At 48.9% G+C, this 13,745-nt stretch overlaps 1 protein-coding gene across 1 annotated transcript in view; it reads right to left on the reverse strand.

The window, feature by feature from the left end:
* Positions 1 to 605: 605 nt before the first annotated feature.
* The window catches only part of LOC120392555 (scavenger receptor cysteine-rich type 1 protein M130-like), a 46,670-nt gene continuing 33,530 nt past the window's right edge, over positions 606 to 13,745 (reverse strand). The window contains exons 9-16 of the mRNA XM_039517369.1: positions 13,379 to 13,693; positions 12,919 to 12,954; positions 12,411 to 12,548; positions 9,620 to 9,715; positions 4,080 to 4,163; positions 2,852 to 2,941; positions 1,730 to 1,873; positions 606 to 930 (exon numbers count right to left, since the gene is read on the reverse strand). Coding sequence (XP_039373303.1) covers positions 782 to 930; positions 1,730 to 1,873; positions 2,852 to 2,941; positions 4,080 to 4,163; positions 9,620 to 9,715; positions 12,411 to 12,548; positions 12,919 to 12,954; positions 13,379 to 13,693 — 1,052 coding nt within the window. The 3' untranslated portion in view covers positions 606 to 781. The remainder of the gene's footprint in view (positions 931 to 1,729; positions 1,874 to 2,851; positions 2,942 to 4,079; positions 4,164 to 9,619; positions 9,716 to 12,410; positions 12,549 to 12,918; positions 12,955 to 13,378; positions 13,694 to 13,745) is intronic.

Here is a 13,745-nt window from a genome sequence, read left to right on the forward strand (position 1 = left end):
TCAGTTTTACTAGGGTTTCTAGTAACAACTCAGTGACTTGTTACTTGTTGTAGCTTTATTGGTTCAGTGGAAATCTAGACTCTGATTAACCTTCCCCTTGTCACTATTGTCTATAAAGTATTTATTATCCTAGCAGAAATATTCTTCCTTTGTATATTTATCGCTAATGGGGAATTCTTTTCTCCATTTGTTTAATTTCAGGTGTGAATTACCCAAGGGGAATTTCCCATTTATCTCCTTGGATTCAATGAATGTTTCAAATCTGAGTTTGCTTTAGGAACAACCATGTTGCTCATTGCAGAATGTTCTCTTGCTGGTGTCTCACTTTTACCACATGCCTGATAGAACATTCAGTGTAAACCATCCCACCTGCTTCAAACAGCTGGCCAGACCCAGAGGTAGCCCATCCTTGTCTCTTGGTTTGTTCAGTCTCAGCCTCTCCCTGTGATGAGCTGTGGAAACTGCACAATTCATCTGGCAAGACAAGCTTCCACTATGGGGAAGACTTTCAGAAAGGTTTTAATAAAAAAGGCACAAATTGAACCTGAAGAAATTACAGGGATAAAAAAGCAGGAAACTTCCATCCTGGTCAATCAATGGGAAGTTACACAGAGGAAATCTCTGAACTTTTTCCCAATCACACTTGTATTTCCTGCAACTTCACACAAACCCTAAAGAAACATCTGCTTTGTCTATCTACCAGGCAGGGACTGTCTCTGGGCATCATGCCAGAGGGAGCATTTCTGAGAGAAAGAGGGAAAGCTTTTACATTATCCCAAGGTTATTTGGCCCAATCACATTTCTCTGATACTGATCCCCCAGAGTCACCATGTCCCACATCATCATAACTTGTGTCTCCAGGAGGCGGGAACAGGGTTTCTTTCTCTGTCGCAGAGACACCTTCATTCCTTAGAGAGTGCAGACTCCAACCTAAAATACAAAGAGAGACACATACAGTCAGTGGATACATTTTATGGCTACATAGCAATGGTGGAGGGCACTCTCTGGTATGAGTTAGAAAATGTTCCCTCTTCGTTCTTCTCATTGGGTCCATGACAAATTTTACTCTATCATCTCTGTACATATTCTGGAAGTAAAATCCTTGGTTTCCAGGCCATTTGCAGTTGCCAAGTGAGAACTGTATTCACTTGTCACTGCATGTACAAAACCCATGTACTTCCAGGAAGTAGCTCTTACTTAATGGCATTGTATAATTCACTCTGCACTAACACATAAACCTGTTATTCTTATCAAGTACTAAGTAATGCACATTTGATTGCCACTCCAATTCCTCTGAGGTAGCTGGTGGTGTTTCTGCTCATGACACAATGGGGAAGGGAGGGGAGGGGAGATAATGGCCAAGGATAATGGGCAAAGCCTGACTTTTACAGGAAGTTTCATGGGCTCTTTAAAAATGTGCATCGGTAACAGGATTTTGGTTTATAAGATTCTGTCCAAAAGATACATGCACAGAAAACTGCTGGGAATCCAGTAATCCAGGGTGTGGCAGCCACACAAGGATTTGAACCTAGAGATTGAGGGACCTTGCTGCTTTTCCTGTCCCCACTGCAAGCACTGAAGCCTCTGCTTTGAGGGAAAGAAGAGAAGGAAGAAGGAGAGATGCGTTTTTTCCCCACAGGCGTTGGGTTGGCCAGGTTTGTTCCTTTGCTGTATAATGCATATTTCCACTCATCTCATTCTGTAGAGACACTCTGAAGTGCAAACTCACCTGTCTGTGAATCCCTGTTCCTGTCACTCGCCCCAGTGCCTTTCTCATCATTCTGCCCCAAACCAGGGTCATCTTCAGGCTCAGACACTTCTCTGGCATCATCATAACCATCCCCTGGGACATCTCCAGGCAGGGCAGGGGCATCTGACATGAAGATGTGAAGTAATTAAGAGAATATTCACAGTGAAGACACAATTAAACTACAAGCTGCAGATGCAGCAGCCTCACTGGTCCCTAGGGATCTCTCAGCTCTTCCACCCTCAGGGTGGTAAGAGGAGCCCACTCTGGAACCCTCAGATTGAAGGGATTTACAGATCACATTGATTTGATACATTTCAATAGCTGGTTCAGAGGATCCTAGAGCTCCCAGATGACAAGGGGGACGGGGAGTTGTTGAAAGATGTGACTGGGATCTAGTCCAGAGGGATTGCTCCACAAGGCATTTGGTTACAATAATTACAAATGTGAATGACTTGGAATTCTCCAGAGTTTGTTCCTGGTTTCCTAAATTTGATAATATTTTAAAATGTCTTTTCAATGCTTTCTCCTGATACGTTTTACCCCATAAACTGCCATCAGTCTCCAATGCACTGACACCACTGGGAGCTGAGCCAGCTAATAAGGGTCAGAAATGGGATTTTGGGTGTAAAATCTCTATGTTCCCCTCTCCACCCCTGTCACAGCGTGTCTGACACAGATGTATATAAGCTGCCATAGCTGCATGTCAGGTAAGGCTGGAAGGGAACATTGCTCCTTTGTAAAGGTCTCTGCTTCAATGTGCCCGCTTTACAAATAGTGAGTAACCTTAGTGTTCATGGCAATGAGGGTCACAGGGCAGTGATCTGAGCCAAGTACCGCGTGGGCAGCTCATGAGCAAACTGCTCCTTCATTCCCTGCAATGGGCCTCTGTCATGACCTAGGACATCACACGCTTCCCTACCCCTGGGCCTCCACACAGCTCTTGTAATGCACCTGGTCAGCGCCCCCAGTGTTACACCAATAGACAATACTGGTGGGTGAACTTTGTGGTTTTCTTAACAAACCACTATTGTTCCTACTGGGAAATACAGTTAGCTTTTTGTCAGGGTGATGTTGCTTCCAGGAGGCGGATTCATTTCTCACCTTGGCCATCTGGAGTCTGGGAGACGTCGTTCAAGGCAGACTCCTCCACATTATCATAATCCAACTGAGACCCCCCTGGGGAAGCTCCCTCTGAAACAGCAAATGCCACAGTCAGCTCCTAGCACCAGCAGCATCTCTTCAGCACAGGTGGCCCTTATAACTAGAGCTGTTTATCATGGCACTTCAGAGGGGAAGTCACAGGGGGCCCATGTTGAGAGGGCACAAGTCAGAGAACGACAGTAAAACAGGAGTCCCAGAAATAACTTGGGGCCAATCCTGTCCCTGCAGAATCCAACAGCAGCTCTTGTATGTGTTTCAGTGGGAGCAGGATCTGGGCTTGTGCTGAGATAACAGGTTGGGACACGGGCACTGCCAGGCCAGAGCTGGCCTGTGTGAATCCAGCTGATCTCTGCAGACAGGTTTGAATTTTCCTGTTACCCTGGGGAGGGGGAACCTCCCCTCTGTAGGAATTAAAGCTCCCACTGGGAGGTCACTGGCCTGATCCCTTGTGAGCTCCTGCTCTCCACTAGCCTCTCAGGCAGCCCAGGACTCAGCTTGGCAGTGCTCCAGCTTCTTAGCAGAACTGGCTCATCTGCTCAGTGTCTCCTCCCTCAACCACAGGCTAAACTCCCAAAGGGCCCAAATTCATGGACTCCCTTGAGAGCAGCTGGGATAGAAATGCTGCCCTGTTTATACTTAGAGATGGGTCCAGGCCAGAAAGTTCAGATCCAGGGTTTTGCTTCAGCTTGTTATAGCAACAGGTGTCAGCTGCAAAACTGACATCTGGAGCTAGGGCCAGAATCTGCAAATCCCCCATCCCCCAAAGTTCTGGTGGGTTCGGATCAGTGAGTTGGGCTGAGCCCATCTGTAATTATAACACAAGACAATCTTCCCTCTCTCTAACATAGGACAATATTCCTCTTCTCAGGAGTGAGAGACGAGCCCTGCTGGGCACTGACGCCTTCCACCCAAAGAGACTGACCCATCTCCTCCAGCTCCTCACCTGGGGAGGTCACTGCAAATCACTCCCAGGGGTGTGTGCTAAGGAGATGGTCACATGTTCCCATCCTGAGATTTTGGCAGAAATCCTGTTCAATGGGATTAGACCCAGCAGTGTAAAATGGGACCCGTGTGAGGGGAAATGGCTGCCATTGCAGAAGTGTCATAGAAATTCTGTTCTCTGCCTAGATTTGGGTCTCTTGGCCTGAGTCTGCCCCTTCCTCATTACCTTGTTCTGATCCAGGATCATTTTCCCCCTCACTGTCCCCAGCGTAATACTGCAGCTTTGTCACTGAGTCATCTGAATAGGAGACTGGAGAGACGAGAACCAGAAATTCATCACAGTGAGAACAGCAGAACTGTGGGACTGGGAACACACCCGGGGCCAGGAGCAGGATTTCCAGTTTCAGTCTATTCCTTCTTCTACTGGAGATGGTGACTCTTGAGTGGTGAGAGGCTGAGACACACTCCCCAAGAGAAATCTCCATGTTATTGTGGTAAATGTGACTGAGGGGATGCTACAATCTGACCTGAAATATACTGGGGCGAGTGAAGGGCACGTCTCTGGCTGCTGTTCCAGGGAAGTTCCACAATGGTCCTGGCCTCCTCAGCCACAGAGGGGACTCCTCCTCCCCCATGAATCAGTCGATCAGCTCTCCATAGTGTTTCCAGATTAGGCCAAGACAGGCCCAGAGCAGAATCTGTGATTCCCTGTAACCATTTTAGCAGTGGTGCTGGGAGATGCCCTGAGCATGTTCCCTGAGCCCCACCACAGCACAGCCCTTGGGCAGGATGTTCCCATCAGACATTGAGACAAAATGGCACAAAGGATAACAGGGCTGTGACTCAAAGTCATGAGGCTCTCCTGCGCTGATCTCTCTGCTCCGCAGGACTAGCTCACAACATTTTGGCACCTGACGCGGGGAGCTCAAATGATGCCCCCATACCCCCTTGCTTGGGCCAAAACTTTGAAAGGTCTCAATTCTGCCTTCTTCCTGTTCTACTCCTCTCATGGTACTGCTCTACGACCTACCCCAATAAAGAAGAACTAACAACTTAAAATGCCTTGTTCAAAAATTTTAAGTAACACTTAACTTTCAAATACCTAAACAGCAAATGTAACTTTTCTTGTCTGCATAGTAAACACTGGCATTTTTATCTGTTTGAATAATCAAAGTGGTGCTTTCTGTGCCTTCTTTGTTGCAAAGATTTGAACTGCTTCCTGCTGAAGGTCCACAGTCTTGGCCAGCTCATGCTCTATTGAGATGGTTGCAAGGCCGACCAGCCTCTCCTGTGTCATTGTGGAGCACAGGTGTTTTTTTATTAACTTCAGCTTGGAGAAGTTGCATTCTCCACTGGCAACTGTTACAGGAAGTGTTAGAAGTATGCGCAGAGCAACAAAAGTATTTGGAAAGAGTGTGGCCATCTTATTTGTGCACATATATTCCAGAACAGCCTTTGGAGTTGATCCTGCTGAAATGTATCTTGAAAGGGCTTTCAGTTTGTCACCTAAATAACTCGCATCAATATTGCGCATGCCGTCATGTGTCAACACTGTCTCTGGTGCTCTGCATTACTGGTGTAGGTCTTCTTCAGGCATAGTGAGGAGTTTTGGAATATCATACAACATCCCAAATATACTGCTGTGTCCCTTGAGCTGCATGAAACGTTCTTCAGCTGACTGTATTGCACAATCTAACACCTGGTTAAAAAATTCAACTTTGAATTGTTCTTTGGGGTCTCTTATGGGATTATCCCGTGCCTCGTAATCAAAATATCTTCTTCTTCGGTGATTCTTGTATTCTTGAATGGATGAGAAAATAGCTTCAGTGTGAAGTTCCTCTGCCAACTTCTATGCACTCTTCAGAACATTTTGAAATCCCTCATCTGTCCGGTAAGACTGTAGGTATGACTTTGCTTTGTCCAGTTGTTCCATTGCTCCAGATATATCAAGGTCAACACCTTGGAGTCTCTTGCTTACAACATTTATTTCAAACAGTATGTCCTGCCACAACACTAAGCCACACAGAAATTTGAAGTTATGTATGTTTCTGGGGATTCCATTTCCCTCTGCCACTGTTCTCCCACATTCCTGTCATAGCATTATCCTCCATAATGGCAACTATGGCATCATCTATCTTCCCAATTTGGTGTTTGATAGGGTTTAATGCCTCCAGTCGCCTTTCCCATCTTGTGGTACTCAGTGGTTTCAGTGTCAGAGAGAATGTTCCCAGATGTTGCTTCAAAATTTGCCATCAATGTGTTGATGCAGAGAAAAATACATAGATGCTTTGAATTACATTAAAAAATTCAGCAGCCTCACTAGAAGCTGATGCTGCATCACTGATCACCAAGTTCAATGTATGGGACATTGAACTGTATGGGACAAAAAGAGTTCGAGGGTTTAACTCTCGGATCCGTGTCTGTACTCCTCTATTCTTTCCTCTCATTTGGCACCATTATCGTAGACCTGACCTCTCATGTCAGTTATCGCAATTCTTGTATCTTCCAGCTTTTTAAGCACATTTGTTATACTAGCTCCTGTCATATCATCAATGACAATAAATTCTAGAGTACAGCATCAAACTCAGCCATCAGCTCCACAATTTTAAGAAAGTTTCCATTGTTTGGCACATACAACTGATCTGAAGTGCCACACAGTGCTAGGTTTTGGGTAGCAAGCATTCTCACAATGGCAATGAGCCTTTTAGGAACCTTTTGCCAGTAAAGAGACTCTGCTGCAATCTTGTCTTGATGCTGATCATCTATGGTGGCCTTTAACCTTAGTCTCATCCCAAGCTCTTTCCACCTATGGAAAGCTCTCTGGTGATTTGCTGCCTTCCCATGGCATGCCCCATTTCTAGTCAGATTTTTCCAGTTCTTTGTTCCTGTAGAACCCAATGTGTCTGGAACATTATACTGGAAGAGTCTGCAACAAAAACAGTATGCAGTATTCTGGGTTTTTGAGTACATAAGCCATGGCCTCTCCACTTTGTCACCATTGTGGATTTCACACTAGTAATGTGTTAGATGGAAACTTCTATTTTCATTGTCTTTGGGGAACATGAAGTTTTTCACTTGCTGTGGTCCATGCAGTACAAGGAAGTCCCTCAGACTACTGCTCAAGTCGGTCCATAGTCCTGGATCACCTAGACTTAAGGAACTAAACTCAGCAGCAGCTGTTTCTAGCACCTCCACCACACTCTTCTCTGATCTACACTTTTCTTCAGGAATGTGCATGGTTACATCCATTTGAGATGGAGATATGGATGCTGCAGTAGCTGCCAGGTCACCTGCACTCTGACTAACTGGAAGATCAGGCATCTCCTCACCACTCACATACTCACTGGGGCTGGAAGTCTATGTATCTCAGGAGAGCTCCTTCCTGCTTAGCTAGAAAAGCTTCCTTTGCTTTCTTTCTTTTTCTGAATGCTGCCCCAGAGGGGCGTTTTCTTCTTTCACTCATGACTGCTGTTCTGTGCCAGCTAGAGTGGCTCTCAACACTCAATGGAAGGGGACAAATAAGCAGGTTGGTAGCAGGGCCTGACTGCCTGTTCTCCCCAGGTGGGTTCAGGGAAGCAGCAGGAAACAGGAAGCTCCCTGAGAAGCTGGTATTAATCAGTCCAGGCTCCTGGGGGTGCTCGAGAGGTATACATAAGAGGCTCCTCCTCCTCTCTCTCCCTGCATCTCCTGCTGCTTTCTGTTATTCCCTCTCACCTTTTCTCCTGCCTGTCTGTTATGTCTCTTGTGCCCTCCTTCCTCCAGCACATCACTCCACAATCTCTGTGCATCTAGAGCAGAGAGATACATATGCACCAGCAGCAGACACAATTTTCTACACTCTGGGTCCTAGTGCAACCCCCTATAGTCTGGCACCTGAGGTGGCCGCCTGAGTTCACCTCATAGTAAGGTCAACCCTGCTGCTCAGGGGGCAGGAGAGAGCTCGCTCAACAGACCAGTGACTGCGGTGGGAGGGGGGCACAGAACATTCCCTGCTCCAATGCTCCAGAGCAGTTTTCAAATGATAGTTTAGCCTTGCCCCAGACAGTCGCTTTCCTGACCCCTCACTGGTTACACTCCAAGGCTGCAGGATGGGCAGATAGGATATTAATTGTCCCTAGAATTGGGACTCACAGTGTATGTTGGGAAGGAATTCCATCTCCCTCAGTCTACAAGAGTAACTGCTGGTCTCAACACAGAACCAACTACCAGAGGTACAGCTTGGCAAAATAAATAAATAAATAAAAATAATAGATGGTTTGGTTCTCTGGCCATTGTGGAAGAAAAGCAAAATAATTCCAAGATTGTTTTGAGTTGATCCAAAAATGACTTTTTGGGGAAATTTTTGGCAAATGAAAAAGTAAAAAAAAAGTTCAATGTTGACTGAAATCATTTGGACATTAGTTAATATTTGTTTGTTTTATTTGTTTTTTTATAGATAAAATTAAAGGAAATTTCTAATGGAAAAGTAATATAAAACTGAAAAAAAACAAAATGTTTTCTTTAGAAAGTGTTGAAATGAAATGAATTGTTCTGTGTGTATTTGGAACAATTGGGTGGAATCGTCAGGAATTTGTGAAATGTTTCAGTGTCTCTGAATCTGCATTTTTCACCAAAACATTTTGCAATGAAGACTTGTGCCCAGTTCCAATGACAAGCTCACAGGACTGAAGCTGCAGTGATATAATTCTGGGTCAGGGCTTCAGATCAGTGGCGTAGCCAGGTTCTAAGTGCAGGGGGAGCAAACATAAAAAAGGTGCCCCCCCTTGGCTCCTCCTCTGGCCGTTGTGTGTCCCCCCCCCTTGGCTGGCTCCTTCAGCCGTGCCGCGGCCCCCCCCCGACTTCTTCGGCCACACTGCGCTGCGGCCATGCTGCGCCACCCCTCAAAGGTGCTCAGTCTGGGGGGAGGGGGCCGGGCACAGTGCGGCCCAGCCTGGCCGAGGAAGTTTTTAGGAGGGGAGGGGGAGAAGAGGTGACAAAGTTTCACGTGTCCCCGGGTGGGACTCACCAGCTGCCGAGTGACCTCGGCTCGGAGGAAGCCATGACACCGCGCCGGGCAGCCGCCACGGCAGTGGGAAGTGAGAAGCGCGCAGGAAGCTCCAGGCGGTTGGAATGTAACCAGAAACTAGATGGTCCACGCGGGGCTGTGGGGCCAAGCAAATGGGTGGGGAGGGGCGTGGTGCAGGGGGGTGGGGTCACGGGGGCGGCCCGAAGGATGGGGCTGCGCTCTAACTGCTTAACACTCCTGCCCCGGGCAATCCCCGCAGGTGGCGGCCTGGAGTCTTGGACGTGACATGAGCAGGGAGTGGATGGTTGGTCCTTACCCTACCCCCCTTCCTGCACATGGGCCGCAAGCCACTGCCGGGAGATGCTGCTGCTGCCGCATTAGAAAGGGGCGGGAAGCGCTCGGCCGCCGAGCCCTGAGCCACTGCAAGAGGCGGCCGCGGTGATGTTGGAGCCGCGCTGAGCATGGGGCACGATGGCCGAGGAGCTGTCCCCCTCACTCCTCCACCGCCCCCCCCATGGCTCCTCTTGCCGTGTTGCTCCTCCTTGCCTGCAGGAGCCCAGTGCCAGCCCCGCAGGCCAAGCTTCAGAGCTGAGCATGGGCCCCGCCTGCTGTAATCATGGTAACCCCTAACTAAGGCGTCACTTTTGGAAAATGTGCTGAGGGGAAGTGGCTGCTTCCCCTGCACCCCTCTAGCTATGCTTCTGGCTCAGATCAAAAGGGCATTAGATAGCTGCTTCCTGTCAAGAGTGAGACACACAGACCTGAGCGACTGAACATCTCCTGCTTCTCTCTCATCAGGTTATAATCAATCTCCTCATACACGGCCTCAGAGAAGGGATCCAAGGGTCTTCTGGAACCTGAAAACAAAGGGCAGGGTTTGCACAGGGTCACTGACACCAGAGATGGGAAACACTATGGGATCATTCAGCCCCTCCCCCCGGGGCCCAATGTGAGCCTACAACACATTCCCACTGCTGGAATTGAAATGAGCCCGGGGACAGGGTTTATTTCCACAAAAGCCCTTTGATAATGGTTCCCAGGGCTAGTTCGCTGTCAGGGAGCTTCCTCACATTCATCTTAAATGTTCCCTTTTTAATCTCATCCCATTATTCTGGGCTATTCCCCTTTGGAGCATCTTAAATAATTATTCCCCCATGATGCTGTTTATCGGCAAAATGGTGATAACACCTTTTTTTTTTAATTGAGTTTAAGACCAGAAGGGATCATTAGAACATCTAGTCTGACCTCCTGTATAACACAGGCCACTGCATTTCACCCAGATACCCCTAGGTTTGAGCCAAAAGATGCATTTAGACTAAAGCATTTCAGTCCTCAGGAGAATAAGCTCGTGTGTGCCACAGGCAGAAAGCAGAATCGACAAAGGTACCACCAATGCCCAAGGCCCCTGCAATGGCAGGGAACTGACTAGATGAGAGATGCCTAGATAATCCTGGCAGGTGATCCATGCTCCATGCTTCAGAGGAAGAGGAAAATCCTCCAGGGTCCCTTTTTGCCAATCTTCCCTGGGGGAAAATTTCTTCCTGACCCCAAATCTGACAATCAGGTTAAACCTGAGCATGTGGAAAAGACACCAGCCAGATATCTTAGCAAGAGGTTTCTCTGAACCACCTCAGAGGACTGGTCCAGCCCATCCAGTGTCACAGCTCCGTCTATAGCTAATGTCTGATGCTTCAGAAGAGGGCAAGAAACAAAACAATGCAAAACAAAGCAAAAATATGGGGGCTTCCCAGAATTCTTTCCTGACCCCGGCAGGTAACTGGCTGAAGCCCTGAAGCATGAAGTCTGATTATAGTCAGAGGTGAAAGTAAGCCGGTCTGGTCCGGCGTACCGGCAAGAGCCAATACGCTGTGCTGGACCGCACCGGCTTCCGCGGCGGAGATTTCAAGGGCTCTGGGCTCCTCACAGAGTCCTTTAAATCTTGCCCGCAGCTCGGCGCCCAGGCTGGGGCCGGGATTTAAAGGGCTCAGAGCTCCTGTGGCTGCGGGGAGCCCCGAGCCCTTTAAATCCCCCTCTCAGCTCTGGCGGCTGGGCCGGGGCCGGGATTTAAAGGGCCCAGAGCTCCACGGTGGCTAAGGCCCGGGCCCTTTAATTTGCCCCTGAGCCCCAGGGGCTCTCAGCCACCTCTGCAGCTGGGAGCCCCGGGTTGAATTAAAGGGCCTGGGGCTCCCAGCCACAACCAGTGCCCCAGGGCCTTTAAATCTTGAGATGCCCCGCCTCTTCTGGTTGAGGCCACGCCTCTTCCAGTTGAGGCCACGCCTCTTCCAGATGAGGCCACACACCCCTCAGGACTCCGGCAGTACTGGTAAGTCCTGTAAGTTACTTTCACCCCTGATTATAGTCATTGTCTTACTGCAAAGTTGTGAATGTTACGTGTATGTTGATGGCCACCCCGTTCTCCATCTTCTTTCCAATGAGCTGTTATCTAATGTTTGTACAGTGTTTTATAGAAGTAAAATCCCCTACAAGTGCCAGTTTTCAATACAATACAGTATAATGCTCCTTTCCCACACATCTCCTTCCTAAGATTGTCTTTTCTACTGGATCACTCTCTTCACAACTATTTACCATAGCTTGATTTTAATACACCTTTTTTTCCCCTGACAATATTTCCAATTTCTCTAGGTTCTTTTTCCACGATGTCTCTCCTCATGATATTCAGAACCCCTCCCTGTGACAGATACTGCAACCCCAGGTAGTATCTTTGGGAACCACTGTATTAAATCTATGAATAGTTTACGTTCTACTGCATTTGGGAGGGTTACCACAGCTCCTTTGGGAAGAAAAAACAGGGTGGGTGGGTGGGTGGGGGAGGCGTGATTAAGGTGAATCACTGAGATTGTAACAACTCCAGAAAGGTAACAGCCTTCAAGGTGGTTTATACAGACTGGTTCAAACTGGGTTACCAGAGTCAAGAGACAAAGAAAACTTCTGGTATGAAAGGCTGTTTAAACAGGCTCAGGGCCTTCATTTTGATTGATCGAATGGGCAGGACCTTCTAACCATGGGGATCCCAGCACTGAATCATTGGACGGACGGTGGTCTACCAGGCTGCTGAGAGAGAGCTGGCTCGTAACTTGTGACTGCTGGCAATGCACTGCTCAGAGCCTTTGGGGAGAACGCACAGCATTGGGGCTGGCCTGTAGGCAGATTGGTTTGCTGGAGGTATCACAGTGGAAGGCAGGGGGCTATGCAGCATTAAAAACCTCTGGCCACAAGGAGGTGGGACAGGGGGTTCCCACCCAGAGACAGGTGATGGCTGGAGACCTGAGTAGGAACTCCTGGAGTGGATCACTGGAAGGTGGGGGGGGATAGAGATGAAGCTTCTCTGAAGCTGTCCCTAGCTAGTATCATCTCCAGATTTCATGACTGGACTGTTCAATTGCCAAACAGTTAATAAAATAGTAAATGAGAGAGGAGTTGCCAGGCACCCCGTCCACCCTACCCAGACTGGTACCACCCCTCACCCTGACACCCTGCAGCCCCCCTGCTCTTGCAGAGGCATTTCACACAGTGACATCAATCAGCACCCACCTCTGCGCTGTGCCCTGGCACTTCGCACCTGCGCCCCCAGGATGATTAAGACCAGGCAGAGCAGGGCCCCCAGGATAATGCAGACGACCACGGGCACCGTGACTCTCCCACTGTCAGTGGGAGGACGGCGTGGGGGAGCTGGATGGAAATGAACATGCAAAAGGGAGAGTTTATTGTGTGAGAGTCGGGGGCAGAGGCAGGGAGCTCCCCAGTCACTCATTGCATGGCCCAGGACAGCAGGGTAATGGGCTGGGACACAGTCTATGCACCATGGGGGCAGCTCACAGGCTGCTGTTTAAATCATAGGCCCTGCCTGGTTAGCTGGAGCCAGCAAACAGGAACCATCCTGCTCAGCAGGGCCTGCAGCTCCCACCCAGGTGTCATTCACCCTCAGATTTCCCAGGCCATGGAAAGGAGCTCCTTCCCTCAGGCTGCAGCTTGCAGCTCCTCCTCTGTGACCCAGCACCAGGGAAATTTAACCCTTGATGAGAGGAGAGGGATGATTTACCTGGGGTATTTGGAGAATCTGTTCTCTCTGTCACACCTGCAAAGGGAAAGGGAGGAGAGTTGGAGTCTGGAGTGAGGGGGAAGTGACGTGTTTGTTACCAGGGGGAACCTCGCCACTGAGAGTCCCTGGTTGTCTCCAGCTGTCACCTCCACAAACTCCTTCACAGCAGCACAGGGCCTGTTTCTTAGTTATTTAGGGCCCAAGTCCCTTGTGCTCTGTGCAGCAATGAGGACTCTAATAACAAACCAGCACACTGGGGCCTGTGATGGATGCAGGGGCTGTGTGGGCTGATGCCTGAGCCTGTCTGACCCCAGAAAGGTTCCACCCAACAACATCCATGATGCTCCTGCACACAGGAGATGGGAGGGCCTGGTCTGGGACCAAGGGGGGCGGGGGTGGGTTGATCAATCCTCCTCCCTGAAAATTACAGCATGTAGCAGAAACATCTCCTGTCACTCACCTAAGCAATTCACAGCAGCATCTTCCTTATGGTCACAGTTACTCTCGCCCCAGGGCTTGGCAGGACAGTCCCAGAGAGATGACTCTGTCCCTCGGCAATTCAGCATCTCTACCCAGATGGGACCAGTCCCCTCACCGAATGCAGCCTCGCGCGGGGCAGATACAGCAGATCCACAGCCCAGTTGTTTACACACAACGTTAGCATCCGCCATGTCCCAGGAATCATCACAAACTGTTCCCCAGGAGCCACGGTACCAAACCTCCACTCTGCCCGAGCATCTGTCCTTTCTTCCCACGACACGTAACTTCTCCTGGTCTGGAAATGCAGAAATCTCACATGTTATTGGGACAGCTGGGAAAGTCCTTAG

Source organism: Mauremys reevesii, unplaced genomic scaffold, assembly GCF_016161935.1.
Source record: "Mauremys reevesii isolate NIE-2019 unplaced genomic scaffold, ASM1616193v1 Contig10, whole genome shotgun sequence".
Taxonomy (NCBI): Eukaryota; Metazoa; Chordata; order Testudines; family Geoemydidae; genus Mauremys; species Mauremys reevesii.